General features: G+C 52.7%; 1 protein-coding gene across 1 annotated transcript in view; it reads right to left on the bottom strand.

Moving 5' to 3' along the window:
* The window catches only part of LOC144735254 (myosin-7-like), a 43219-nt gene that overhangs the window by 4905 nt on the left and 13659 nt on the right, over positions 1 to 24655 (bottom strand). Inside the window, exons 11-36 of the mRNA XM_078617754.1 lie at positions 23914 to 24052; positions 23694 to 23812; positions 22573 to 22722; positions 21992 to 22162; positions 20666 to 20845; positions 18761 to 18893; positions 18161 to 18240; positions 17718 to 17805; positions 15684 to 15801; positions 15335 to 15458; positions 14671 to 14807; positions 13588 to 13843; positions 12096 to 12338; positions 10676 to 10852; positions 10198 to 10343; positions 9878 to 9968; positions 8995 to 9384; positions 8160 to 8286; positions 7253 to 7371; positions 6354 to 6550; positions 5811 to 6160; positions 4890 to 5014; positions 4150 to 4265; positions 3052 to 3244; positions 1357 to 1560; positions 682 to 807 (exon numbers count right to left, since the gene is read on the bottom strand). Of these exons, the coding sequence (XP_078473880.1) occupies positions 682 to 807; positions 1357 to 1560; positions 3052 to 3244; positions 4150 to 4265; positions 4890 to 5014; positions 5811 to 6160; positions 6354 to 6550; positions 7253 to 7371; positions 8160 to 8286; positions 8995 to 9384; positions 9878 to 9968; positions 10198 to 10343; positions 10676 to 10852; positions 12096 to 12338; positions 13588 to 13843; positions 14671 to 14807; positions 15335 to 15458; positions 15684 to 15801; positions 17718 to 17805; positions 18161 to 18240; positions 18761 to 18893; positions 20666 to 20845; positions 21992 to 22162; positions 22573 to 22722; positions 23694 to 23812; positions 23914 to 24052 (4299 nt within the window). The remainder of the gene's footprint in view (positions 1 to 681; positions 808 to 1356; positions 1561 to 3051; positions 3245 to 4149; positions 4266 to 4889; positions 5015 to 5810; positions 6161 to 6353; positions 6551 to 7252; positions 7372 to 8159; positions 8287 to 8994; positions 9385 to 9877; positions 9969 to 10197; positions 10344 to 10675; positions 10853 to 12095; positions 12339 to 13587; positions 13844 to 14670; positions 14808 to 15334; positions 15459 to 15683; positions 15802 to 17717; positions 17806 to 18160; positions 18241 to 18760; positions 18894 to 20665; positions 20846 to 21991; positions 22163 to 22572; positions 22723 to 23693; positions 23813 to 23913; positions 24053 to 24655) is intronic.

Below are 24655 nucleotides of genomic sequence, written 5' to 3'. Positions count from 1 at the left end.
GGGCCCATCGCATTAAATTTGGTTAAATTCCAGCACTCTGAATTAAATACAAATCCCTTTCAACCATCGCGCGATGGAACATCACTCTCATATTGCAGAGCAGGTGAGTAGATGCTGCCCAGTTTAGTTTTTGGACCAGAGGTTACTTTTTATTTTATTTTTTCCATCAGGTAAGACCCCACTGAGCTATGTAGCTCTTTTTCAGAAGCGACCTGGCTATCACAAATGATAGCTCAACGAAATTAATGTATCATCATGTGGAAAGGTAGAGCAGCAGCCACATACTCTAAACACGTGATGTTGATCCTAAATGTGGAGGGAAAAACCGGAGGACACGGAGAAAAATCCACACAACCGCCGGGAGAGAGAGAGACACGCAAACTCCAAATATACAGCAGCAGGCGTCCGGCTTGGGATCAAACCCACGACCTCCTGCATACCAGGCGAGGGAGTTAACATCTCACCACCGTGGCGCCCAGAGGTAGCTCTGTTACGTCCGCTTCCACGAAGGGGATTCGTGCGCCCAGCGACAAACCCCCAAAACGGACTTTCCGTCTCCTGACTCGACGCCGATGAACACGACGGTGATGAAACCGACGACCGAGACAATTTAAGAGCAAACAATGCTCGTCGCGTGAAGCGGTGGGGGCGGGGGGTGTGGTGTTTTGGGGGGGCACTCACGTCCGTGATGGCCTTGTGGGCCTTGTCCTCGGCGTTGCGACACTCCTGGATGGCCTCCTCGAGCTCGCCCTGCAGCTGAGAGGCGTCCGTCTCCAGCTTCCTCTTCTGGCCTATCAGGGACGTGTTCTGCGGGCCGGAGACATGCGCAGTGCTCGTGAACGGCAAATTTGGCGGATTGCGATATTGGCCTTGGCAAATCCTTTCTTTTTTCTTTCTATGAATTACCTTAATGAAATAAGTATGTAAATGCGCTGTTTAAAAACCGTGACAATTACTATAATAACACCGCAAAAATAGGTTATAATAAAAGTAAAGTAAATAAAAAGTATTAAATAGAGGAGTGGGGAGTGGAGGGTGGGGAGTGGAGGGTGGGGGGTGGGGGGTGGGGAGTGGGGGGGTGGGGAGTGGGGGTGGAGGGTTGGGGGTTGGCGGTGGGGAGTTGGGGGTGGGGGGTGGAGGGTTGGGGGTGGGGGGTGGGGAGTTGGGGGTGGGGAGTGGGGGGTGGGGACTGGAGGGTGGAGGGTGGAGGGTGGGGGGTGGGGGGTTGGGAGTTGGGGAGTGGGGGGGTGGGGAGTGGGTAGTGGGGGGTGGGGGGGCGGTTGGGGGGTGGGGGGGCAGGGGTTGGGGGGTGGGGGGGGGCAGGGGTTGGGGGGTGGCAGGTGGGCGGGCCGGCACCTGCGAGTGGAGGAGGTTGACGCGCTCGGTGGCCTCCAGCAGCTCCTGCTCGGCGAGGCGGCGCCCTCGCTCCGTCTGGTCGAGCGCCGAGCGCAGCTCCTCCAGCTCGGCCACCAGCAGGGCGCTGCGCCGCTCCACGGCCGCCGCCTGCTCCTTGCAGTCCTCGCCCTCCCGCAGCGCGTCGTCCAGCTGCACTTGCAGCTCCTGCACGGCGGAACCGCCACGGCCGCCGTCACCGCCAACGCCGCCCCCCTCGTGAGAGCCCAGGCGACGCAGGAGATCCCTGGGCGTCGATCTCCCCCGGCCTGAAGCTCACGGGGCCCCAACCCAGAGGTCGCAAACGGGTTTTGATTCCTTACCCGTACCCATACCCGGCAGCACCAGGGTTGCAAACGGGTACCCGTACCCGGCCGTACCCGTACCCTACCCGTACCCGGCCGGGTACGGGTAGGATACGGGTATCGAAGCCATGTTGCAGGCGCGGGTGGGTTGATTCTAGGAACTTGAATTGTGAGAAGAGACAAGACGTTGGGAAATGAGTGACAAACGGTTACTCACCAGTAACTCACGGTCTACCCGTACCCGTACCCGGCCGCACCAGGGTCGCAAACTGGTACCCGTACCCGGCCGGGTACGGGTAGCCGGGTATCGGGTAGGATACGGGTATCGGGTACCCGGTTGCGACCTCTGCCGCAACCCCTGAACCGCATCCACCGCACGGACCGTGGCAGCAAATGATGCGGATTATTTAAAAACTCTCCAGCAGTCTGTGACGACTGTGGTCGCACACCCAGAACTGACCATGGAACGTTTTACGACTCGATGCCCGATACATACATTTGAAGGAGGCCTATAACAACTTAATATACAGAGGACCGCAGAGCTTGAGAATCCATAGGTTTTTTTCGGTTAGATCACGTAAATATAAACGTGTCATTAAACCCGCCACCACCCAACACAGCCAATTTAAAATGTTTATCACGTAAAATAAACATGCCAATTCGTTACTAATACAATACACCGGTGTTTTGGAGACCAAAACCACGACACTTATATTTACAATTCGAGGTTAAACGACACATTTATATTTACGCGATCTAACCAAAAAAAAAACCTCTTATGGATAATATTGGTCGGCAAAGCTTACGTGTTAAACAGAGCTTGAGAAATCGCTGCCGTTCCTGCTTTATCCGTTGTTCCTCGTGCTTCCTGAGTCGTCGCCTCCTCTCTCGAATAATGTGCGCTTTACAAGTCCAAAAGATCATCGGAGCGATGCGCGACTCCGCTACTCGTGACGCAATCATCCGGCTCGAGCACCTCCACGTAAAACGATGGCCGCTGCTCTACGTCCACATCGGTCGTAGCTGGAAGACTCGGCCCCTGTTGCGTCAATCCGCTGCTGGACGAAGGCCCTACCTACCCCCCCGCATAGTTGTGGGGAGCGTGGGAGGGGATTGTATGGGTCAAGTGAATAAAAGCCCTCGAGGTGCCGTGCCGAGTTCAACTCCCGATCGGTGGAGGTGGGGAGGGGGCGGTTGTTCTCATGTACAGCCCTTTTGTGTCCACGTGCCGTGTGAGTTCACTTAAACCACGTTTGACCGTGCTGCCTATAGCCTGCCCTACAGTCACGGTCGCCCATCCCCAGCGCTAGCCAGGCTCAACTCCGCTCCCCCGCCTCCCGACCGCCGCCGTTACCTTCAGCTGTCCCTGCAGGGCACGCGTGAGCTTCTGCAGCTCGACGGCCTGGCGGTTGGCGTGGTCGAGGTGGATCTCCATCTCGTTCAGGTCCCCCTCCATCTTCTTCTTGAGGCGCACCGCCTCGTTCTTGACCTTCGCCTCCGCATCCATCGCCGCCTGCATGGCCTCCACCGCCCTTTGGTGGTTGCGTCTGCGGGTGACCGCACCGTGGTAGGGGAGCGGTTAGCGCGCGCTGCACTACGAACCCAGCGATTCCCGCTCGCCGGTGAGGATTATTTGAACCGGTCTTGGGCCTCCTCTAGGTCGACTCAACCTCAAATGAGTACCTGGTGCGGTGTGTAAACATCGCCACTCGGGAGACAAAGGCGGTCAGGCGTGGTGTTGGCCACCCACTCCGTCGTGTGTCGTGCCGGCCTTCATAGGTGCTCGCTAACAGCACTTGCCCCAACGGTCTGTTGAGGCTACACGGGGGAATCTTTGTCTTTGTAACCAACCATGCTATTACGTATGTTGAACTTCTTTCGCACTGTACGTAGCCTAACGTTGCTTATTGGAAGTACATTACATTTCGAATGTGGTGAACAAACAGTAAAACATCGAGTGAACAGCTGCTCACTGAAATGAACTCCGCATCTCCTGGAAGCGTTTCACTGGGTGTCAAAAGTTAGCATCACAATGTGACGTGTTGCTGTTCGTCCATACGACATCATCGCCGTTGGGCACCGTCAGTCACCGACAACCACCGTAATTCGAACGCCCCATTAAGATTTTATCGAAGTCCTCGTCTGTGGGTTTCTTTGTAATCATTCTCTCAGCCGAATTGGACCAGAGGCAATAAACGTTTATCCCCCTTTCCGACAGCCCTGATCTTCACCTGAGGACGGCTGCTTGCGTTGTGGCCGAAACGTCGTGAGAATTATTTGATTATGTTTTATTTTTATTATTTTATTATTTCCCTTCTACGTGACTTTACCGAAATAACCAAGAAGATGAATCCCTGCAGTCACGAAAGCTTTAAATCGAAATTTAACATTTATCCCGCTCCATATCGTCAGGTCGGCCTATAGATATTTATCTTTTGACGAACGCCGACACCTCAGGTTTTCGATCTCCTCCTCCTTCTCGGCGATCTTCCGGTCGACGTCGCCCTTCACCTGGTTCAGCTCCAGCTGCAGACGCAGGCTCTTGCCCTCCTCGTGTTCGAGAGCGCCCTGGGGAGGGGCACACAACAACGCCCGGTCGGTCGTTGTTGTTGATGATGAAGAGGGGGGATGGTGGGAGAGAGGGGACACTGGGGGAAAACAACTTTCTACAACCGAGATTGCGTCGTGGCCAAACGAGGACCTTTGGTCGCGTTATGTTACAAATGCCGACATCGATGTTGGTGCGGACTCGGGACGGAGCCGCACCTACTGACGTTCGTTATTGATGCGTATTTATACACGTTGAACTTCTTTCGCACCGTACGTAGCCAACCGTGCTCATCGGGGGTTGCGACTTGCTGCCAATGTTGTTTTGTTTTGCTGGTGTTAGCACACCGCGCGATGAACATCGTGCCGATTAATACCAACCCGCCACTGACCGGCGTGGTGAAGTATGCTCAGAGAACCCCCGTGATCAACGAGGCGAAGGATTTCCATTGTCCAACAGTGGAGTGAGTGCTGTAAATTATTGTCATGAATTAATTTGTATTTAATTGTGGTCGTGAAGATCCTGGTGATATGCTGCAGGTAATAATAACGCTGCTGCTGCTGCTGATGATGATTGAGATGCTCCTAGTTGTGATGAGAACGATGACCGCGATGATGAGGATGATTATTCTTATTCCGCATCACCTCTGCCTCTTCCAGCGCTGCTTGGACATCCAACTTTTCTTGCTCTGTTTGTTTTTTCATCTTCTCCAATTCGTGAATGTTCTTTCCGAGTTCCCCAAGCTGCTCCGTGAGGTCTCCAATCTCCTCTATAAACAAACAAAGACTCGCGGCTCAAAGCGCCTCATTCGCTCGCTCCCATGAAAGGGGCTTTCAAATATCAAACACATGTTCGCGTAAGGGGCAATGCTTTTCTTAAAGCCACAGAAATGTGATTTGCACGCGTGACTAATACCAAACTTTAATTAACAGTGGGTGACCACGTGGCACCGTGGGAGGTCAGGGCGCTGAGCGGGGCCCACCGCCGAGGCCCTCGGCAAAGAATCGGGAATCCGATTATTTATATATTTATATCCTGGAGGAATCTGATGAGCTGTAAAGCTCTTTTTCACGGATGTCCAAATGGTAGCCAGCCGCCAGCGATTTAAACCCGGGTGGTCGCGTGTAGCCGCGTTGATGGTCTCAACCCAGAAGGATTTTTTTTTTCATAACAAAATAAACCAGCCACCATCAAATTCAATTTGGTTCTGCACTGAATCTTCCTGCCGTCCAGAATTGAGAATGTCACCAAAAATTCCGTTCGACTGTCGTGCAGCGAACATTGGCTTCGTCTTATGGCTCTGTGGTGACCTTTCCGGGTCTTACCGCGCCGGAAGCTTCTTCGGGAACGCGAATCGAGGAGAGCTTGCTTTCTTTCCCCTCGATTGTGAAGCGAACCGTCGGACATCGCGCCGATCGACATCAGCAACAACATCGAGTGGCGGTTACGGCCAGAATTACACGCCACATCGCAGAGACGCAGAGCACAACCGCGAAAACCCCCCCACCCAACATTAGCATCACCATCATCAGCCTCATCATCATCATCAGCATCATCAGCAGCACCTTGCAGGTTCTTGTTCTCACGCTTGACCGTCTCCAGGTTGTCCAGGGCCTCCTCGTACGCGTTCTTCAGCTTGAAGAGCTCCGTGCCGAGGCTGCGAGCCTCCTTTTGCGACCCCTCCAGCTCGCACCGCCGCTCCTCGTGCTTCTGCCTCCACTCGGCGAGCAACTTGTCGAAGCTGCGCTGCTTCTTGTCGAGGGCGGCCGCCACCGCGTTGGAGCGCTCCACATCCACCATGACGTCCTCCAGCTCGTTCTGCAGACGCTGCTTGGTCTTCTCGAGCGACGCGCACTTGGCGTTGGCGGCCTCCACCGCCTCCTCCGCCTCCTGCAGTCGGGCGGCGAGCTTCTTCCTGGACGCGCGGGCGGGTACAAAATGAAACGACAGCGGCCGTCGTCGTCATCGGCCTCGGTCGATTCCCCGCCACCCTGCCAGATGAAGGCATCCCCCGAGCCGCTGCTCGCCCCCCCCCCCACCCCCTTACCCCCCTGCCCCCCCCTACCCCTTCCCCCCCACCCGGCAGCGCCTACGATGTGTGCCCTCACTTGGCCTCCTCCAGCTCCTCGGTGCGCTGGATGACGTCCGTCTCGTACTTGGTCCTCCACTGCGCCACCTCGCCGTTGGCCTTGGACAGCGCTCGCTGGAGCTCCGCCCGGGCCTCCTGCTCCTCCTCGTGCTGCTCGCGCAGCAGGTCGCAGTCGTGGCGCGACGACTGCACCGCGTGCGCCAGCGCCGTCTTGGCCTGCGAGCCGGCGGGCGGGGGGGGGGGGGCAGTGGAGGAACGAGGAGATGGCGGAAATGCATCATCGTCACTCAGCTTGATACCGCACGTTTTCGCGAGTGGTCAAACAAGTCGAGGGCACGGTTGAACGCGTCACGTGGGTCATAGCGCACGTCACGGCGGCGTCGTAACGCGACGGACGATTTAACGAAGCGCCCGCCGGGGCGTGCGTGGAGCGGATGTCGCGCGTGCCGGCGGCGTTGTGTGCTTGAGATGGGGGGTTGTGCTGCAAAGTTTGAAACGGGGGGGGGGGGGGGGGTGGAATTTTCAAACTCTCTCAAACCCCCATCCTGCCCCTTGCCCCGCGTGTGTGATAGATTTCAGATGAAACAATGTGACCGTGTGGGCAAGCAGATCATGCTCCTCAGATTAGCACGGTCGGCTACGTACGGTGCGAACTAAGTTTTACCCGCCCCTCCTGGAAATCTGGTAAAAAAAAAAAGAGCTTCATAGCTCATCGGATTCCTCCTGGAAAATAAATATTAAGGTTCTGAAAATATTTCCATACATTCCATAGCTGCGATGCAATCGTAGGAAAGGCCCTGTCACCGCCATCATCGCTAACGCCATCGTCCTCGTCGTCATCGTCAGCACCGATCGATCCGCTGCTGGATGAAGGCCTCCCCAAGCCGCCCCCCCGCCCCCGTCCCCTAAATGCCTCACCTTGATTTCCTCCTCGAGGTGCCTCCGGAGTTCCTCGACTTGCTGAGTGAAGGAACACTTCCCCCTGGTCAGCTGGCTCACCATCGCGTCTCTCTCCTCCAGCTGTCTGCCCATCTCGCCTGTCGGGGGGCCGGGCGGTTAAGAGCAGCAGCAGCAGGTCGGAGTCAACGCAATCGTCATCATCGTCATCATCGTCATCGTCGTCATCGTCGTTTGTTGTTGGAGTCACAGTTCAGTCGACAATGACGACGACATGTGGGGTTTTAGTGAAAGCGGAGTTCACACAGTCATTCTTTTAGTTCGGTCAACGTATCGTATGCGGTCACGCATTCAGTTGGACGCTCTTCGTGCATAGAAGTTGACGTGTGGGGAGTGCAATAACCGCCTATGCGAAATTGTCAGGACAGCCAGTCGGTGAATTGAGTAAAATATGTACTGATAACACGTGTGTCTTTTGAACGTGTCCGTCCGTCCCAGCCAGCCAGCAAAACTTTGAATCATATATAGAGCCCTATTAGGAAGCCACTGGAGCTATGCACTTTAAAATCTAGATTGACAACTCATTTCTTTAGAACTGCTTTTGTGTTTAGTTTATTGTCCTTCCCCCCACACCTCCGATTAGCACGTTTGACTACATACGGTGTGGAAGAAGTTCAACATACACACACATACAAAAGTACGTCAGACAAAATAACCATCGTTATCCGCCCATGACGCTCGCAATTCTCCTGTTTATTTACGTCGGTGGCAATGAGCCCTTCTCCGGCGATAGGAGTTCAACGTGCATTCGTACGTGCGTGAGACACAGTACGATAGCGCCGATGTTACCCTTCTCGTTGTTCTCGAGCCCAGTGCTGTCCCTAGTGAGTGTACTCGAGGGGGGGGGGGGGCGGAGTGGCCGTGGTACCGTTTTCGGTCTCGAGTTTGGCTTTCTGCGAGGAGAGCTCCGTGACCTGACGCTGCAGCTCGTCCACCTTCGCTTTGGCCTCGTGCAGCTGGTCCTCGAACGTGCGGGCAAGCTTCTCCGCATTTGCCTGCGGGGCGAAACGCGCCGCGCGCCACCAAGCCCGCAGAGAAGCACGTCGCCTCGGGGTCTCTCCTCTTGTTGGCGTTGGTGTACGGTGATTTTTTCTGCAATATTTTGTTGTCTTTTCTTGGATTTTCTGTTTGAACTTAGTCACATATTCACTTTAAGATGTTTTTTGTTCATGTTTTTGTTTTTTGTTTGTTTGCAGTTGCACCCGATTCAAGAGCCGAATGGCTCACAGGGCTGTACTTAATAAATGAACTTGTACCACCCCCTCGCACGTCGTGCCCGCCGTTTGGTTTGCCTTTTAGTTCTTGTCGATTTTCGTTTTTTTTTATTAAAAAATTTTTACCTACGTGACTTTACCGAAAAAACCTAAGAGTATGAATCCTTGCAGTCACAAAAGCTTCAAATCTATAATTCAAATCTAGAGTTTCGTTTCGCTCGGCGTGCGGCGATCCAGACGGGAGGGGTGAGACGTGCAATACAAATGAGACGGTAGAACAGAGCGAGAGCGGAGGCCCAGGACCGGTTCAGATAATCGTCACTGGCGTTGGTTGCCATGAGCCTGAATCGAAATCGGGTCGCCGGGTTTGTACCAAAAGACAAAGCTCCTCCGTATCGCCTGAGCAGACTGCTGTGGCAAGTGCTGTTAGCGGGTAGCACCTACGCACGACCGCGCGCGCAGCACAGCGGACGAGACGGCCATCCTTACCTTGCCCTTGGTGACCTGCTCGACGTTGGAGGTCAGGTCGTCCACCTCCATCTTGAGCTCGCTCCTCTCCTTCTCCAGCTTCTGCCTGACGCGCTGGAGGTTGTCCAGCTGCTCGCCCAGCTCGGCGGCGCCGTCCGCGTGCTTCTTGCGCAGCGCCGCCGCCGTCGCCTCGTGGCACAGCGCCGCCTCCTCCAGCTCGCGCCGCAGCTTCAGGAACTCGGCCTCGCGCCTCCTGGCCACCTCGAGCTGCAGGGCGCTGGCGCCGCCCGCCTCCTCCAGACGCTCGCGCAGCTCCTCGAGCTCGCGCGCCACCTCGGAGCGCTGCTTCTCCACCTTGGCGCGCCCCGCCCGCTCCGCCTCCAGCTCCTCCTCCAGCTGCTCGATGCGAGCCTTGGGGGGGCGGGGGGGGGGGGGCGGTCGACGGAGAGGAGACGGTTTGCCGGGGTCGCGGCGGTGACGCACAGGTTTGGAATACGTGAGACATTTTTTAAATTTACGGGCGTCACGGTGGCTCGGAGATGTTAACTACCTCGCCTGGTATACGGTACAGCAAGTGGACTAATCTTCTTTTGTTTCCATCTGTACGGGGATAGAGTGTTGCTCCCCTCGCACACGTGGGTTGTCCCTGGGCACTGTTGGTTTCGTCCCACGTGCATGAACGCTCAATTTAGCTCGAAACATCTTGGTACAAAGAGAACCGCAGAGCTTGGGCAATGCTTGGTAGCGCCGCCGGCTCACCGCCGTGTGGCTGCTGCCGCACGGCTGTGGCTCTCTGTGCATCTGAGTCTCTGCGTCTCTGTCTTTGGGAGCGAGCAAAAAAACCCGTGTGGCGAGTTCCAAGCCTCAATAATTGTGATGATTGATTGTGAGTCAAAATGGACACCTGGAGTTCCTTGATCTTCTTCTGCAGCTGCCCAGCCAAGGCTTGCTCGTCATCCATCTTTGAGTTGAGCTGCGAAATTTCAAATTCTTTCCTGCAGGGGAAACGCAACACCAAATTCGTCCAACACATTAACACACGCAATATTACTTATTATATTTTAAGTGCGGCGAAGCACAGCAACAACTTAAGTAGCAAGATGCGAAATGCAATTCCTAAGCTCCTGGGTAAACGTTTCCGTCAAGACAAACCGTCGCGATCGCGACCACTTAACGTGGCCTCGCCACGTGAAATGTTGCATTGCACAATTGGGGCAGGCTCACTTCTTAAGCTTCTCATCCGTTTGTTGTTTGTCGTTTTCCAGATCCATGACGGATTCCTGCGTCAACTTGAGGTCTCCCTCGAGCTTCCGTTTGGCTCTCTCCAGCTCCATGCGGACCTTCTTCTCTTGCTCCAACGACCCTTCAAGCTTTTAAACAACAAGCAAAAGCGTCAACCAGAAAGCCAAACAACATAATCTTAGCGCCAATTTATGAACCAAAAACAATGATGGTGATAATAATAATGAATACAAATCATCTTTGCGTTCATCGGGCATTTAAGTATGATTACTTCCAACTCTTCCGAGGTGTCTGGCCGCCCATGGAAGAGTAGGCCAAATACCCTCTCTGGAGGTGCAGGGTCTTCCGTCAGCAATCGCGTGAGCAAAACATTTTCACGGCTGCGCCCTTACCCCTTCACCTAATGTCACGTTATTAGAACCTTAAAAATGAAAAATAAAACAGAAATAACCATACTCACATCATCCACCTGCTGGTCCAGCTTAGCTTTGGCCTTGGTCAGGGAATTGACCTTGTCCTCCTCCACCTGAAGGTCATCCAGAGTCTGCTGGTGGGCCTCTTGCAGGGCCTTCTTCTCCCTGATCAGCTTGGCAATGACCTCGTCCAGGTTTGCCATCTCCTCCGTGAGGTTTTTAACCTGTGCAGTGCCGCGCGACGATGATGCCGTCAATTCCTGGAGCGTCCTCCATTTCCCCACGAGCAAATCGCTCGACACGCGCCGTGGCCTAAGCCATGGTCTCGAAAATGCTCAGGATGGGACGGGGGGGGGGGGGGATGAGCCTGGATAGCGCACGGATTGGGAGACCGCCGTGGTGCGTGAACGTTGTGGCAAGTCTGCTGCACGGCGATGCCGGGAACAGCAAGCGCCGTGCAGTCAACGTCGCCCGTGCGTCTGCGCTCCCACGTCCCCTGCTGCCCGACCGTCGCCAAACGGCACCGACCACCGCCGTGGTTGCGGACGGCGCAATAACCCCCCGCGAGCCGCGCCGCGTGCGGGGAGGCCCTCGCCCGTCGCTGAGTTGCACGAATCTATTTCTCGGATGATGTGCGTGTGTGTGTGGAACTTCTTTCGCACCATACGTAGCCCACCACGCTAATTGGAGATGCGGGGGGAAGGGACAACAAACTAAATGCAAAAAACAGTCCTAAAGAAATTAGTTTTCAGTATAGATATAAAACCACGCATGCCCCATCCATCCAATCTATTCATCATCATTTTGCTCTCATCAATTTTGCTTTCGCCTAAATCGACGCATCACGGGTTCGCCCACGACTTGCTCTCATCTATCCTAATTCGCCTCATCTCCACCATTACAGAGTATTAACAATGGTACGTACGAATGTAACGGACCTTGGTCAAGGCGCTGTACAACTTACGTTGAGCTGATATGAGAGAGCGAGCGAATGGCGGGTGGTGGCGGCGGCTGCAGCGTCTCGTTACAAGTTGGAATCGTCGCCGCTAATCTTTGCTGCTATGGATTTTTCCGCACGATGACCCACTTTGTCTCGAGCGATCATTTGCGGCCAGGTCGCTTCTGCAAAATAAGTGAATGCCTCGGTGGGCTTCGCCTGGTAGGATGGGGATGTTTTAGTGTTGTATATGTTTGTTTTCGGGTCATTTGTTTACCTTTCTTGTCCTTTGCACCACTATTGTGTATTTGTATTGTTTGTTAAAAACGTTCTTATCCCGTGCCGATACAGATTCTGATTATCCGTGGTTCCTCTTCTCTCCTCTGAGTCGTCCTTTCTCTCTCTCTACCAGATCGAGCGAATGGCACGTGGCAGCTTGTTACAAGTTGGAATCGTCGTCGTCATCATCGTCGTCGTCGTCGTCGTTGTCGTTGTTGTTGTCCGTACGCCACCTCCCGCTGCCCACTCGCCTTGTTCTCCGTGGCGTGCTTCTCCTTCTCCACCTTGGCCAGCGTGAGCTCCAGGTCGTCGATGTCCTTCTTGAGCTCGGCGCACTCGTCCTCCAGCTTGCGCTTCTTGGAGGTCACCTCCGAGCTCATCTCCTCCTCCTCCTCCAGCCGCTCCGTCAGCTCATTCACCTTCGTCTCCAGCTGCTGCTTGGCCTTGATCAGCATGTCGCAGCGCTCCTCGGCGTCCGCGATCACCTCTTGCTCCTGCGGGGAAGAGCGGATCGTCATCGGGACGGGGGGGGGGGTGGCTCGTTCACTCGCGCCGAACTGCGCGCCTGCGGTTTCGTCCGAATGCTGAAGTTGTATTTTTTGACCGTAGCTCTCTCTCTCTCTGCGGTGCGTTCACGCAGAGATGGTCCCGGCATGTGGAGCGGAACGTCAGGCGATGTGCTGAACAACTGAGCAGCAGCAGCACGGCGCTTCAGCACGGCGGTGTGATGGCGAGTTCGACGTTTTACTGGTGATCTCAACCTGCTTATTTAGGCGATTTGTCAGGATTCTGACAAATCGCCGAGGTCGTTATTCTAACCCAAACACCTTTTATTATGAAGAATAATACGCAGCCACCCGCTTGTTGGGATCCGTCGAGAAGAAGTTTAATGCGAATCTGTACGTGCATTGGCTTTGTATTGTTCGCTCTTTTGGCGTTCTCTGGTCTGCCACTGCTCGTGAGACTAGGCCATGAAGAAGGCTGTCTCTGGTGTAGGCCAATCACTTTCAAAGACAATGCAAATATTATCAGAGCCACGTGTTTTGTTTGCATGCTCACCACAAGTACGTGTGGTTCATGCAGTAACTTGATTCCTTGCAAAAGGTTTCTATTTGGTGTTTGAACATCTTAACACCCTCTGTTTTATTGCCAGAAAGGCTAAAAATCTATTCTTATTTCTCATACTTTGATACTGGCAAAAACGGTCCCATGACAGACGTAACATGAAATGTTTTTTTTTTCAAGCAAAGGGACTTTGTGGCCAAGCTGCGCGCCCCCAACACATACATGTATTTATTTCAGGGGCGTCACGGTCGTGTGACGTTATCTTCCCCGCCTGCTGTGCAGGCCAGAGGTTCGATCCCAACCCTGACGCCTGCTGTATTATTGAAGTTCGCGGGGGATTTTTTCTCTGGGTCCTCCGGGTTTCCCCCCCCCCCCCCTAAATTTAAAATCAAAATGATGCGTTTCGAGTATTTCGATAATTTGGCCGCTATAAATGTCCACGTGATTAAGCCACTTCGTTGAGCTATAATTTGTGGCCAGGTCACTTCTGAAAAAGAAGCTAATAACTCAGTGGGCCTTAATTGGTGAGATAAAAAAAAAAAGTAAAATATATTTTTTAAGTGATTTGTTGACCTCTATACCTTGCATTCTGATCGTGTTTTTGTATCGTTTTCCGTTGTAACGCTCATCGGATTCCTCCAGTACAAATACATTGATTCTGATCAACCCTGGACGCACGGCCTGCAGTTGGAGGCTGAGGTCATTCTTCTCCTGGGTGAGGCCGACTTGCTTCTCCTCCAGCTCCTTCCTCCGCGCCTCCGATTTGGCGTAGAGCTCCTTGAGCCTCTGGAACTCCTCCTTGATGTTCTGCATCTCCTTCTCGGTCTCGGCGCTCTTCAGCAGCGGCTTGATCTTGAAGAAGAGCTTCATCCAGGCCCAGTTTTTGACGGCCATGAAGGCCCTGATGTTCGCCTGGATGATGGTCAGCGCGTCCCTGTTGGCGTGGCGGAACATTGGAAAATCTCGTCTTAACGTAATTTATGTAGCGCCTCGACCAAGGCCGCTCTAACGGAGAATTAACGACGGTGTGCACGAATGTGACGGTGAGGACGAGGTGAATAGAATAGATGAGAGGAGGCGATGGGCGAACCTGTGATGCGTCAATGGGGTTTAAATAAAAAATTACGAGCGCAAAAACGATGATGGATGGATTGGGTTGACGGATGAATGGTAGCCGTAGAGAGAGAGATTATGAAGAGGAACAGGAAAGGTGGTGGTGGTTATTATGGGGAGATTGAAGGGGGTTCGTGGGGAGAGGTAGGGAACTAAAAATTAGAGCGGAAACTAAATGCGGAGACTTGGATCTCAGTGCTGGTGGAATGGGAGACATTGAGTTGGGGGGGGCAGGTTGGTGAGTGGGTGGGTGCGGGGGTGGGTGGGTGAGCGATTATGGTGAGTGGTAGCGTAATGGTTAGCACACTGCGCTACAAACCCCAGTGACCCGAGTTCGATGCCCGCTCTCGGCCAACACCAGTGATGATAATAATAATTCTCAGATAATTATCTGAACTGAGTGATATGTGGGTGGGTGAGGTGAGTGTATAAGAGGTGCGTGTGTTGTTGTGACCTGTGGCGGCTGCGCACAGTGTGTGAAACAGTCTGCTGGCCGAGTCCCTTCCGCGTAGCTGGAGGCGTTAATGAGCGAAGTTCACGGGAACAGTGGCCACACGGTAGGCAATGTCCTTCACCCGTCTGTGCCAACGCGAGATTCTGTCAGCGAGCACTTTGCTTGCGACCCGTCGCCATGCTCGCGTGTCTGACCTTCGGTCGATGATCTTCTTGAACTCCAACCGCATGAGCATTCCGCGCACTCTCGCTTGGATCATGGTTAATATCTTCGCCAGGCGTTCGTCCCTCATCTCCTCCAGTTGCCCGAGCAACCCAGCCTTGAAAAACACCTGCGGACGTGAAAAAGGCGAGTGAGAAACACAACAGTGGAATATTTTTTTAAATACCGTTACAGGGAGGGGAGGAAAGATAACGGAGAGGTGAGACTTAAAATGGATTGGGCACGTATTAAGAAGAGACACGGAAGATGTGATTAGAAGCACCATGGACATTAGAAACCCATAGACTATCAGAGAGCCAAAGACTCAAAGGGAGCCATAGACCCACACAGAGACTCACAGACTCATACAGATACCCATAGACTGACAGAGAGCCGTAGACTCGCATAGAGACCAACATACCCACATAGAAATCGACAGACCCACATAGAAACACAGGTTCACATCGAGATAGACCCACACAGAGACCAAAAGACCCACACAGAGACCCATAGAATCCCTTGACCATGTGACGCTTGGCATAACTCGCAACCCTGATGACACCTTGAGATGTCATCACAATATTCATGCAACCAAATCCGCCTAATTTTTTTAAAGCGTCGATGGGTTTGAGAACAACTTTCCGCATCAGGACTCGCCTTGGTGTGCCCAAACTTGTACTGGCTGGTGTCAATGTCCAGCGTGCCCAGAAGCCTCTCGGAGGCCTTGCGGCTGTCAACAAACTTATCTTCCGGGATGGCGTTTGGGTTGAGAATGCGATACCTGGAGAACGCCGTGAGCATGGCCACACAGGGAACGATGCGTTTTACTCGCTTGCACGCGAATTTATTCATTCATTCGTTCGCCAAACCACGGCATTGGCTCTGTGCACACCCGCAGTACAACCCAATATCACATTCTCCTTGGCACGATCATTACAATCTATATAAAAAAAAAACTATAAACTTTTTTGTTTAAGAAAAAGAAGAGACTGGGCCCTGCACTCACCGGTGCTTGAACTCGGCGTAGAGGACCCTGTTGGGGAATCCCTTCCTGCAGATGCGGATCCCCTCCAGCACGCCGTTGCAGCGCAGCTGGTGCAGCACAAGGAACGGGTCCATGATGCCTGGGTGCAGGAGGCATTCATTGTATCATCACTACGCTGGCTAACCCAGGAAAGCACCGCCGGGTCTCGTGTCTCCTTTTCTCAGGAGATCGCTGCCACATTTTCCCAGTCATCATCACCATATATGTGTGTACGCAAGAGATGCATTGCGCATGTGTTGATTAAAGTGGTTGTTGACGGCTTCCGCAGAATCCTCACCCACCCACACACTCTCTGCTTGCTCACCAGTATCCAGCGGCGTGGAATTAGCCCAGGACGGCTGGTGGTGGGTTTGCTGCAGATTATTTATTGGGGAGTCACTTGTCCGAGACAACCTTCCGTGGCTAAAGAGCCCCCATCTGCCCTCTCACTGGGGTTGGCTTATTAATTGAATTAGCTCATCCACCCTTTGATGGCTTTTCCTCCATCAGGGTCATACATCCCAACCCAAGTGCTCGTCAACCCTAAGCACTACTTGGGCGGGGGGCGGGTTCATTGACCCCCGCCCGGTCATCGGGGGGTGGGGGGGCTCGGGCAGTGTGGGCTGGGGGTGTGAATAAAGGAGGGACTTCCCACCCCAACCTCGTGTCGGCTCTACTTTACAGTAATATAGGATTCAACAAATGGAATTTCGCTTTTTCCGGACACTCTTTCAGGAGCGTATATCTGTTCCATATGTAGCGACATCGTGGATGTCACTGTGTAATGCCGGCCCGAGAGAGGCGCGGCGTGCGATGTAACGACATCGCAGACTTGGATGTGGGTGCAGTACCGGCCCTAGAGGAGCTTGGTGAGCGCTGATCGATAGCGCTGGATGGCACCACGCTTGGCGTGCAGTGCCGGCCCCTACAGGATAGGGTGTGGAAGTGTCGGCCATGGAAATGGGGTTGCTAAGGGCTGTGGCACTCTGGTTGACCCCAGAGGACACGTGACCGGTTAAGTCTACACAGGGCCTCCAGGTGGGGGCTAGGGGTGGTCACGTGTCAGGGTCGAGATCCTGATCGAGGATTCTGGAAGGTGGGCATGGCCAAGGGCGGAGCCGGCCACGCCGCAGAGGATATAAGCCGGGTCCCCAGAGGGACCAGCTGCCGTTCATCCTGAAGAAACCTTTGTCTATGTTCTACGTTCTACAAGTCTCGAACACGTGGACCTGGACCCGAGCTGTTGGTCCTGGCCCATTGTAGCTAATTACGGTGTAATTAGCATAGTTAGCCTGGTGGTCACCACGTGGCTAACTAGACCAGTCACGTGGTAACTACACCAGTCACGTGGTAACTAGTGTAGCTAGCCTGGTGGTCACCACCATAGGTTGTTATTCTGTGAAGGGGCAGTTACCCCGTGTGTTGGTGTTAAATAAATGTGTCGCCTCCAAGAGTATGTCTGCGACTCAGTTGAACCCACTACACATATAGAGGAACTCCTCTACTTACGAACAAGTTAGGTTCCAGAGGTCTGTTCATAAGTCGATTTGTTCGCAAGTCCAACTTTACTCCTGTCGATTACAAACGCGTTGTACGGTGTGCTCACTAAACACGGGTGAATGGCTATAAAAGTTGTATAATCTCCTGCAAATGTAGATGCCACTGGTTCTTCACGTTCTGCAAATGTAGATGCCACCACCGCCAATTATTGTGCGGCAGTTGAACTCACGACTCTCGGTCCAAACAGGCAACTTGACATAAGGACAGGTTTTGTCGTATCTCTGAAAGTTCGCAAGTCGAATGTTCGTGAGTAAGGGAGTCCCTGTGTATATCTCGGGATTTCCCGCACGCAACTGAGAACAAACCGGGAATTTTTAATTTCCAGGGAAGACGGATTTCCCAGGAGAGTGATCTCATTGACAGGATGTCCACCGGGGAAACCCAGGACAGGTGGCAACCCTGGACGCTTGGGGACTAGGAGCCTCTCAGTGAGGGCAGGGCTTGGGGCATGGGCACCTGGAGTCTTGGACTCGTTGGGGATGATGCAGCGAACGAAGTGGGGAGACGTCAAGCGCAGGTTGGTCATCAGCTTGTTCAAGTTCTCCTGTTCAACAAGAGCAGAGCATTTAGCCAAACGTGTCCATCAATCATCACCGTTATTACCTTTTCTATGAATGGATTACAGTACGTACAGATGTATATAAGTTAAGTTTCTTTCGCACCGTACGTAGCCAACCGTGCTAATGGCAGATGTGTCTGAGTTGAGATAAATTGTCATCGCATGGCTATTTCTCGCTAGATTTGGAACTCTATTTCCAGTTTCGTAGGTCCGACGTAAACTAACGTTGCCCCAACGTTTGGCTGTTTGCCGGCCTGGTGGATCTGCAAGTTGCTTTGGAACGGTAAAGTGCCGGCTGTCTGTGCAAACGTAGCGCGTGGCGCGATGAAGATTCTCTCACCCTGTGAAGGGACGACACCGTTTGGAATGACGCTCCTTTCTTCCTCTTCTTCTCCCCTCCACTCTTCGCCTGCTCCGCCGCTGACGATGAAGAACATGGAGAAGAAACACTTTTAAACCCTTTCGCATTCCACGACATCCACAAGTTGCAGGGTGGGGGTCCCGTTCACCGCTGAATCTCGGAACGCGCAAGCGGTTAGGGTTAATTTTATTTAGAGAGGCGTAGCGCCGCTGTTTTTAAAAACATTGTACTCACCGCAGAGAACTGTAGCGACACGACCACATTCTACGATAGTTGGTGTCAAACTGCTACACTCCCTCACGCATGGCCTTGTGGGAGCCTCGATATCGATAAAAAAAAATTTAGTTTTTCTTCCAGTTTCATTTTGATGATGTAACACATACGTCATCGGAACAGAATCGGAAGGAAAACCGATGACGCACACGTAGGTCATTGGAACGGGAAAAGGTATTGCACCCAATTTCACGTAAAAGTACTGTGCAATATTTATATCAAGCACTGTATAGGTACAGCCCTGCAATTGCTTTCTCATGCGGTGTGTGCCGGACTGGGGCGGTGTGCGTAACGGGGCGCTCTCACCTGCGTCGCAGCTCACGTAGTTTTCGAAGATGGTCCCCAGCAGCTTGTTGGACGCCTTCTGGAAGATGCCGACCACCGTCTCATTCAGCGGATCTTTGTTCTTGTCCAGCCAGCCAATGATGTTGTAAGGAACCTGTAAGAAGAAGAACAACCAAAACGTCCGTAGGATGATAAGTGTGCGTCGCGGACGGACAGAGCGGGCAAGCGAGCGGCGGCACAGCGCTGAGTGCACCGCGCCATGACGCCGGCAATTCAGGAGTTCGATTCCAGACCGCTGTGGGCAACATCAGTGGCGTGTGATCTCTGAACCGATTCCTGGACACTCTCCCTCCTTTTTTTACATTTTTATTTGGCAACCCGCAAACTAACCCAGCGTGGTGAGATGTGGTCAAACAAAGCCCATAAGGTGTGTGGAGAGGACTTCATCCAGCAATAGATTAACAAAGGGCTCCACTATCATGTGTGTGTGTAGGCGATGAGACTATTAAGCTATTAAAGTTGTAAATACTGGTGGAACGTCGTACTCAGATTGTAAATATTGTGGCTTGGCTCTCCAACACACTGGTTAGTGCTGTACTAGTATACTACACTATACACTACACTATACACTACACACTAGTGCTGTACTAGTGACGAATTGGCATGTTCTGTTTACGTGACAAACCTTACTAGTTGGCTGTGTCGGGTGGTGGCGGGTTTAACGACCCAAAAATCCCCGTATTATGGAAGCAGTTAAACTATTTTTTATTTCATCATGCAAAGCCCACTGAACTACATAGCTCTTTTTCAGAAGCGACCTAGCCACAAATGATAGCTCAACGAAGTGGCTGATCACGTGGAAATTTATGTTGATTCTTAATGTGGAGGGAAAAACGGGAGGGCCCAGAGAATAATCCACGCGACCATGGGGAGAGAGACACGCAAACTCCAAATATACAGCAGGCGTCAGGGTGGGGATCGAACCCACGACCTCTTGCATACCAGGAGAGGTAGTTAACAGCAGAATTGGTGAAATACGGTCACACGCAAATACGATACAAAAAATGTATTCAGTCAATTCTCAATCATGAAAAAAGAATTTAAGAATATGTTTTACCCTTTCTGCCAATAAAACAGGAGGTGTTAAGATGTTCAAACACCAAACAAACCTTTTGCAAGGCATCAAGTCTGCATTAACCACACGCACTTGTGGCGAACACGTAAACAAACGTGATCTGATAATTGTACGCATTCTCTTTGAAACTGATTGGCCTACACCTATGAATATGTTTTCTTCTTCATCATCTTGGATACTGCCAAAAGAAGGTCGCAGAGACACGCTTAACACGTTCGACAATTACACGCACTGTGGCTTTTAAATCGTAAAAAATATATATATTTTAAAAATATGATAATTGGTAAAAAAACAATTATTGGTAAAAAAACAATTATCATATTTTTTCTTCTGGCAAATGAGGTTTCAATGGTGTAAATGCTTACCCCGAGCTCTCATACTCTGATGGTGCATTGTCTTTGAGTTGTGCGCCTTTTGGCGTCATCTGGTCCAACACCATGTGAGACTAGGCTCTAAGGAAAGCTGTCTCGGGTGTGGACCAATCAACTTCAAGGACAGTGCATACATTATCAGAGTTGTGGTTTTTGTTTGCATTACGGCTGCAGGTATTGTGGTCTATGAAAACACGACTCCTTGTAAAAAAAAAAGGTGTCAGTTTTGTTGCCAGATAAAAGGGTAAAAAACCAATTATCATATGTTTTACTGGCGAATGAGGTTCCAATGGTGTAAAATATATCTATAAAACACATCGGGCAATAACTATTCCTCTTACTCTCCCTCTTCATGGCGCGCGGTGCGTTGGGTGCAGTGTGCCACCCGCGGTGGTGCCACGCGCGAGAGGAAGGACTCACCACGCCGGCGTAGTGGGCGAGTTCGAAGTGTGCCTCGCACTTGTGCTTCTTGTCGGGCCGCGGCTTCTGCAGGTTGGGCGACTTGCCCAGGTGGTTGTCGTACAGCTTCGCCTTGAACGTCATGTCGGACGCCTTGGGGAACATGCACTCCTCCTCCAGGATGGACATGATGCCCATGGGCTGCGCACGGGGCACACGGCAATGCTCAGGGCGCAACGGAGCTGTGTGTGCGTGGTCTTTTTTTGTGTCGGTGGCGGAGCGGTGGTGTAGCGGTCAGCACGCCGCGCTGCGAACCTGGCGGCCCGAGTTCAATTCCCGCTCACGGCCAACACCGGTGACGATTATCTAAACCGGTCCTGGGCCTCCTCCCCTAGGTAGATTCGACCTCAAATGAGTACCTGGTGTGATGCGTAAAACATCGCCACTGGCGAGACAAAGGCGGCCCGGCGTGGTTGCTGGCCACCCACCCCCTCGTGTGCCGTGCCGGCCTTCATAGGTGCTTGCTAACAGCACTTGCCCCAACAGTCTGTTAAGGTTATACGGGGGATCTTTGTCTTTATTTATGTGCGTGTGTGAAAGGAATACGATGAGCTACGAAGCTCTATTTTTTCAGCACGTGTCCATCCGGGGGCGGGTTGGTTACAACAAGCAATACAAAAACAAACACCGATAGGAGTGCAAAATAGAGAAAATGGTAAGCAAGTCACCAGTAACTGAATAAAGCAAACAGGTATGAGTACAGATTGCATAAGTACATCAATTCCTGCCGAATTGTCAACACCGAATGCAAACTCGGGACAAGGCAGCAAAAGGACAACAGCAAGAACAGTCCCAGACCACAGCAAGACGACACCTGGTCCCTCGCAATAACGTCGCACTTTCACGCCGGACTATCCGTAATAGCCGCGTTCACCGGGCAGTGCCACAATTTCGGACGTACGGTCCCGCGGCTTCGTTAATAGGCGACGTTTCGGGCAATGGCCCTTCCCTGTCCACACAAATACAAAGATCCCCCGTATAGCCTTAACAGACTGTTGTGGCCAGTGTTGTTAGCGAGCACCTATGAAGGCCGGCACGGCACACAAGGGGGTGGGTGGCCAGCACCATTCCCCGGCCGCCTTTGTCTCCCCAGTGTAAATGTTAACGCACCACACCAGGTACTCGTTTTAGGCTGAGCCAACCTAGGGGAGGCCCAGGACAGGTTCAAATAATCGTCACCGGTGTTGGCCGTGAGCGTGAATCGAACTCGGGTCGGCGGGTTCGTAGCGCGGCGTACTGTCACACTGTCACTATCACGCACGCACACAGACTCCACTCACTACACACCTTCTCGATGAGGTCGATGCAGGCCTGCAGATCGAGGCCGAAGTCGATGAAGGTCCACTCGATGCCCTCCTTCTTGTACTCCTCCTGCTCCAGCACGAACATGTGGTGGTTGAAGAACTGCTGCAGCTTCTCGTTGGTGAAGTTGATGCACAGCTGCTCGAAGGAGTTGTACTGGAGCCCGTTAAAGTATCGACAGGCGAGGTAGGGAGAGAGGCAGGAGGGCATCGTTATTTTACAAGTGATCCAGGCGAAAGTAGGGATATTACTGCCAAAATATTTAATTGGGTGAAAACCACGGGAACATTTGGCAGACTGTACTCGTCTGTGTTCCAAAAACTCGATCATCGCCACCACCATCGCCACGAGAAAGATGCACCACTCAGCTCAGGGTGGCAAACGGGACACGCGTTAGCATGGAGACGAACCCTGGCCCGCATTTCAGAATCGGAATCTTTAATTTAGACCCGAGGAATCCGGCGAGCTAAAAAGCTCTTTGTTGCACAGATACGATGTCCAGTAGGGGCGGAAGTGGTCTTCCTTCCCCACCCCCCGTTCCCATCGTCACCGCTCCGAGCACTCACGTCGAAAATTTCGAATCCGGCGATGTCCAAGACGCCGATGAAGAACTGCCTCGGCAGCCTGGTGTCCAGCGTCTTGTTGATGCGGCTCACCAGCCACTTGAACATCCGGTCGTACACCGATTTGGAAAGGGCGCCGACCGCGTACGTGACCTGCGATAGCAAAGGCGGCGCCAGATGTTAGCCCTCCGATGGGGTCGTGTGGTGCCGTTCCCCGCAACGTCGATCGCCATTCAGCTCCTCTCCCGACGCGTTCGCCGGTTGTTGTCGTCGTCGTCGTCGTTGTTGATGTTGACGGGTTTGTTTTTTCGGATCGACGTCCGACGCTTTCACTGCTCCACGTCGTGAGAAGCTCCAAGGACTTGGGAGCGGAACGTCGGACACCGCGCTGAGCGAAACGTCACGGTACTGGAATTGTAAACGTCGTGGGTTAACTCTTTCGACACACCGGGTGTGCTTAAGTAGTGACTAATTGGCACGTTTTGTTTACGTGACAAACCTGACTAATTGGCTGTGTCGGGTGGTGGCGGGTTTAGCGGCACATTTATATTTGCGCGATCTAACCCCAACAAAGAAAATCTTTGTTGGGGTTACTCTTTCTGTTTGGCGTTTGACATATTTATCAGTTTAACACTGATGGTGCCATGCCTCTGCCTCTCCCCCCCTTTCAGTTAGGGTCACGCTAAAGACACGCAGACTCCAAATATACAGCAGGCGTCAGGGTCGGGATCGAACCCACGATCTCCTGCATACCGGGCGAGGTAGTTAACACCTCGCCACTGAGACACACGTGCAATATTCCGTTTTTGAATCTCACCACGTCCTACGGAAGAGGGCTCCAGGATAATCTGCCCCTGTTCGGTTTTTAGAAAACGTGCAGTGCGGCGTCAACATTGGCCGTCCGTGAGAACAGGACAATTACCGGCGGTGTCCATCACCCCCCCCCCCCCCCCACATCGGGAAGGATAAATCCAGTGCCACTTTGCGACGGTGTTGGCGGTGGTCATCCGCTGTGGAGAGACGAGACTCGCGCACCCGCAACGTAGGAATGTGAAATTGACACCCAGCGGGCTTGCGGGGCCCATCTGAGCCAGGGATCGCTTTAGCCCGCTCCTGCTCATCACCTGTGCCACGCTCTGGCCCTTGGTCACGTATTCATTGCCCACTTTCACGCGGGGGTGCAGAAGCCCTTTGACCAGATCAGCCGAGCTGATCCCCATCAGATAGGCTGCCTTGTCAGTGTCTTTACGGGGCAGGGGGGGGTGAAAAAGAAGAAACGTGTAAACATTTAATTAAACCGAGATCCGAAACATTCAAGGATTGCGTATTTGTGTTTTCACTCACTCTCCGTGCCGTCCGTCTCGGCCTGCTCCTCACGGGCCTTCTGCTTGAACTTCATGTTGCCGAAGTGCATTATGGCGCCCGTGAGCTTGTAGGCTCCGTACTTCTCGTCGCTGTTGAAGCCAAGGATGTCGAAGGCTTGCTGCGAACGAAACGGTTCATTGAGATGACTTCGGTTTTTTCTCTCTCTCTCTTTCAAAAAATGAATTTGCGTAAACAACACCGCAGTACCGTGGCAATGCCTGTGCTCGTGAAATAAATATTAAGCCTCTTTGCCAATCTGCTGTTGGACCGAGGCCCCCGCCCACACATCATGTCAGTCGTTTTGGGGGGGTGCCTAGGACCACACCCTCACCAGCATGTCGCGAAATGTTAAATACATCGCCTGGTGTACAGGAGGCCGTGGGTTCGATCCCGACCCTGACGCTTGCTGCTGTATATTTGGAGTTTGCGTGTCTCTCTCTCTCCGTGGTCGCGTGGATTTTTCTCCGGGTCCTCCGGTTTTTCCATTCCACATTTAGAATCCAACAGCTCTGTTTCTTCACCTGAGGACGGCTGCTTGTGTTGTGGCCGAAACGTCGTGAAAATGTTATTTTATTATGTTTTATATTTATTATTTTATTATTTCCCTTCTACGTGACTTTACCGAAAGAACCAGGAATATATTTGATTGCAACACATTTACACACGACGATAAGCCATTTCGTTGACCCATCATTTGTGGCCCGGTCGCTTATGAAAAAGA

Source organism: Lampetra planeri, chromosome 54 (genome assembly GCF_965212315.1).
Source record: "Lampetra planeri chromosome 54, kcLamPlan1.2.h2, whole genome shotgun sequence".
In the NCBI taxonomy this organism is placed as follows: domain Eukaryota; kingdom Metazoa; phylum Chordata; class Hyperoartia; order Petromyzontiformes; family Petromyzontidae; genus Lampetra; species Lampetra planeri.
Note: the sequence above shows the minus strand (reverse complement) of the source record. Positions and strands in the feature narration are given on the sequence as shown.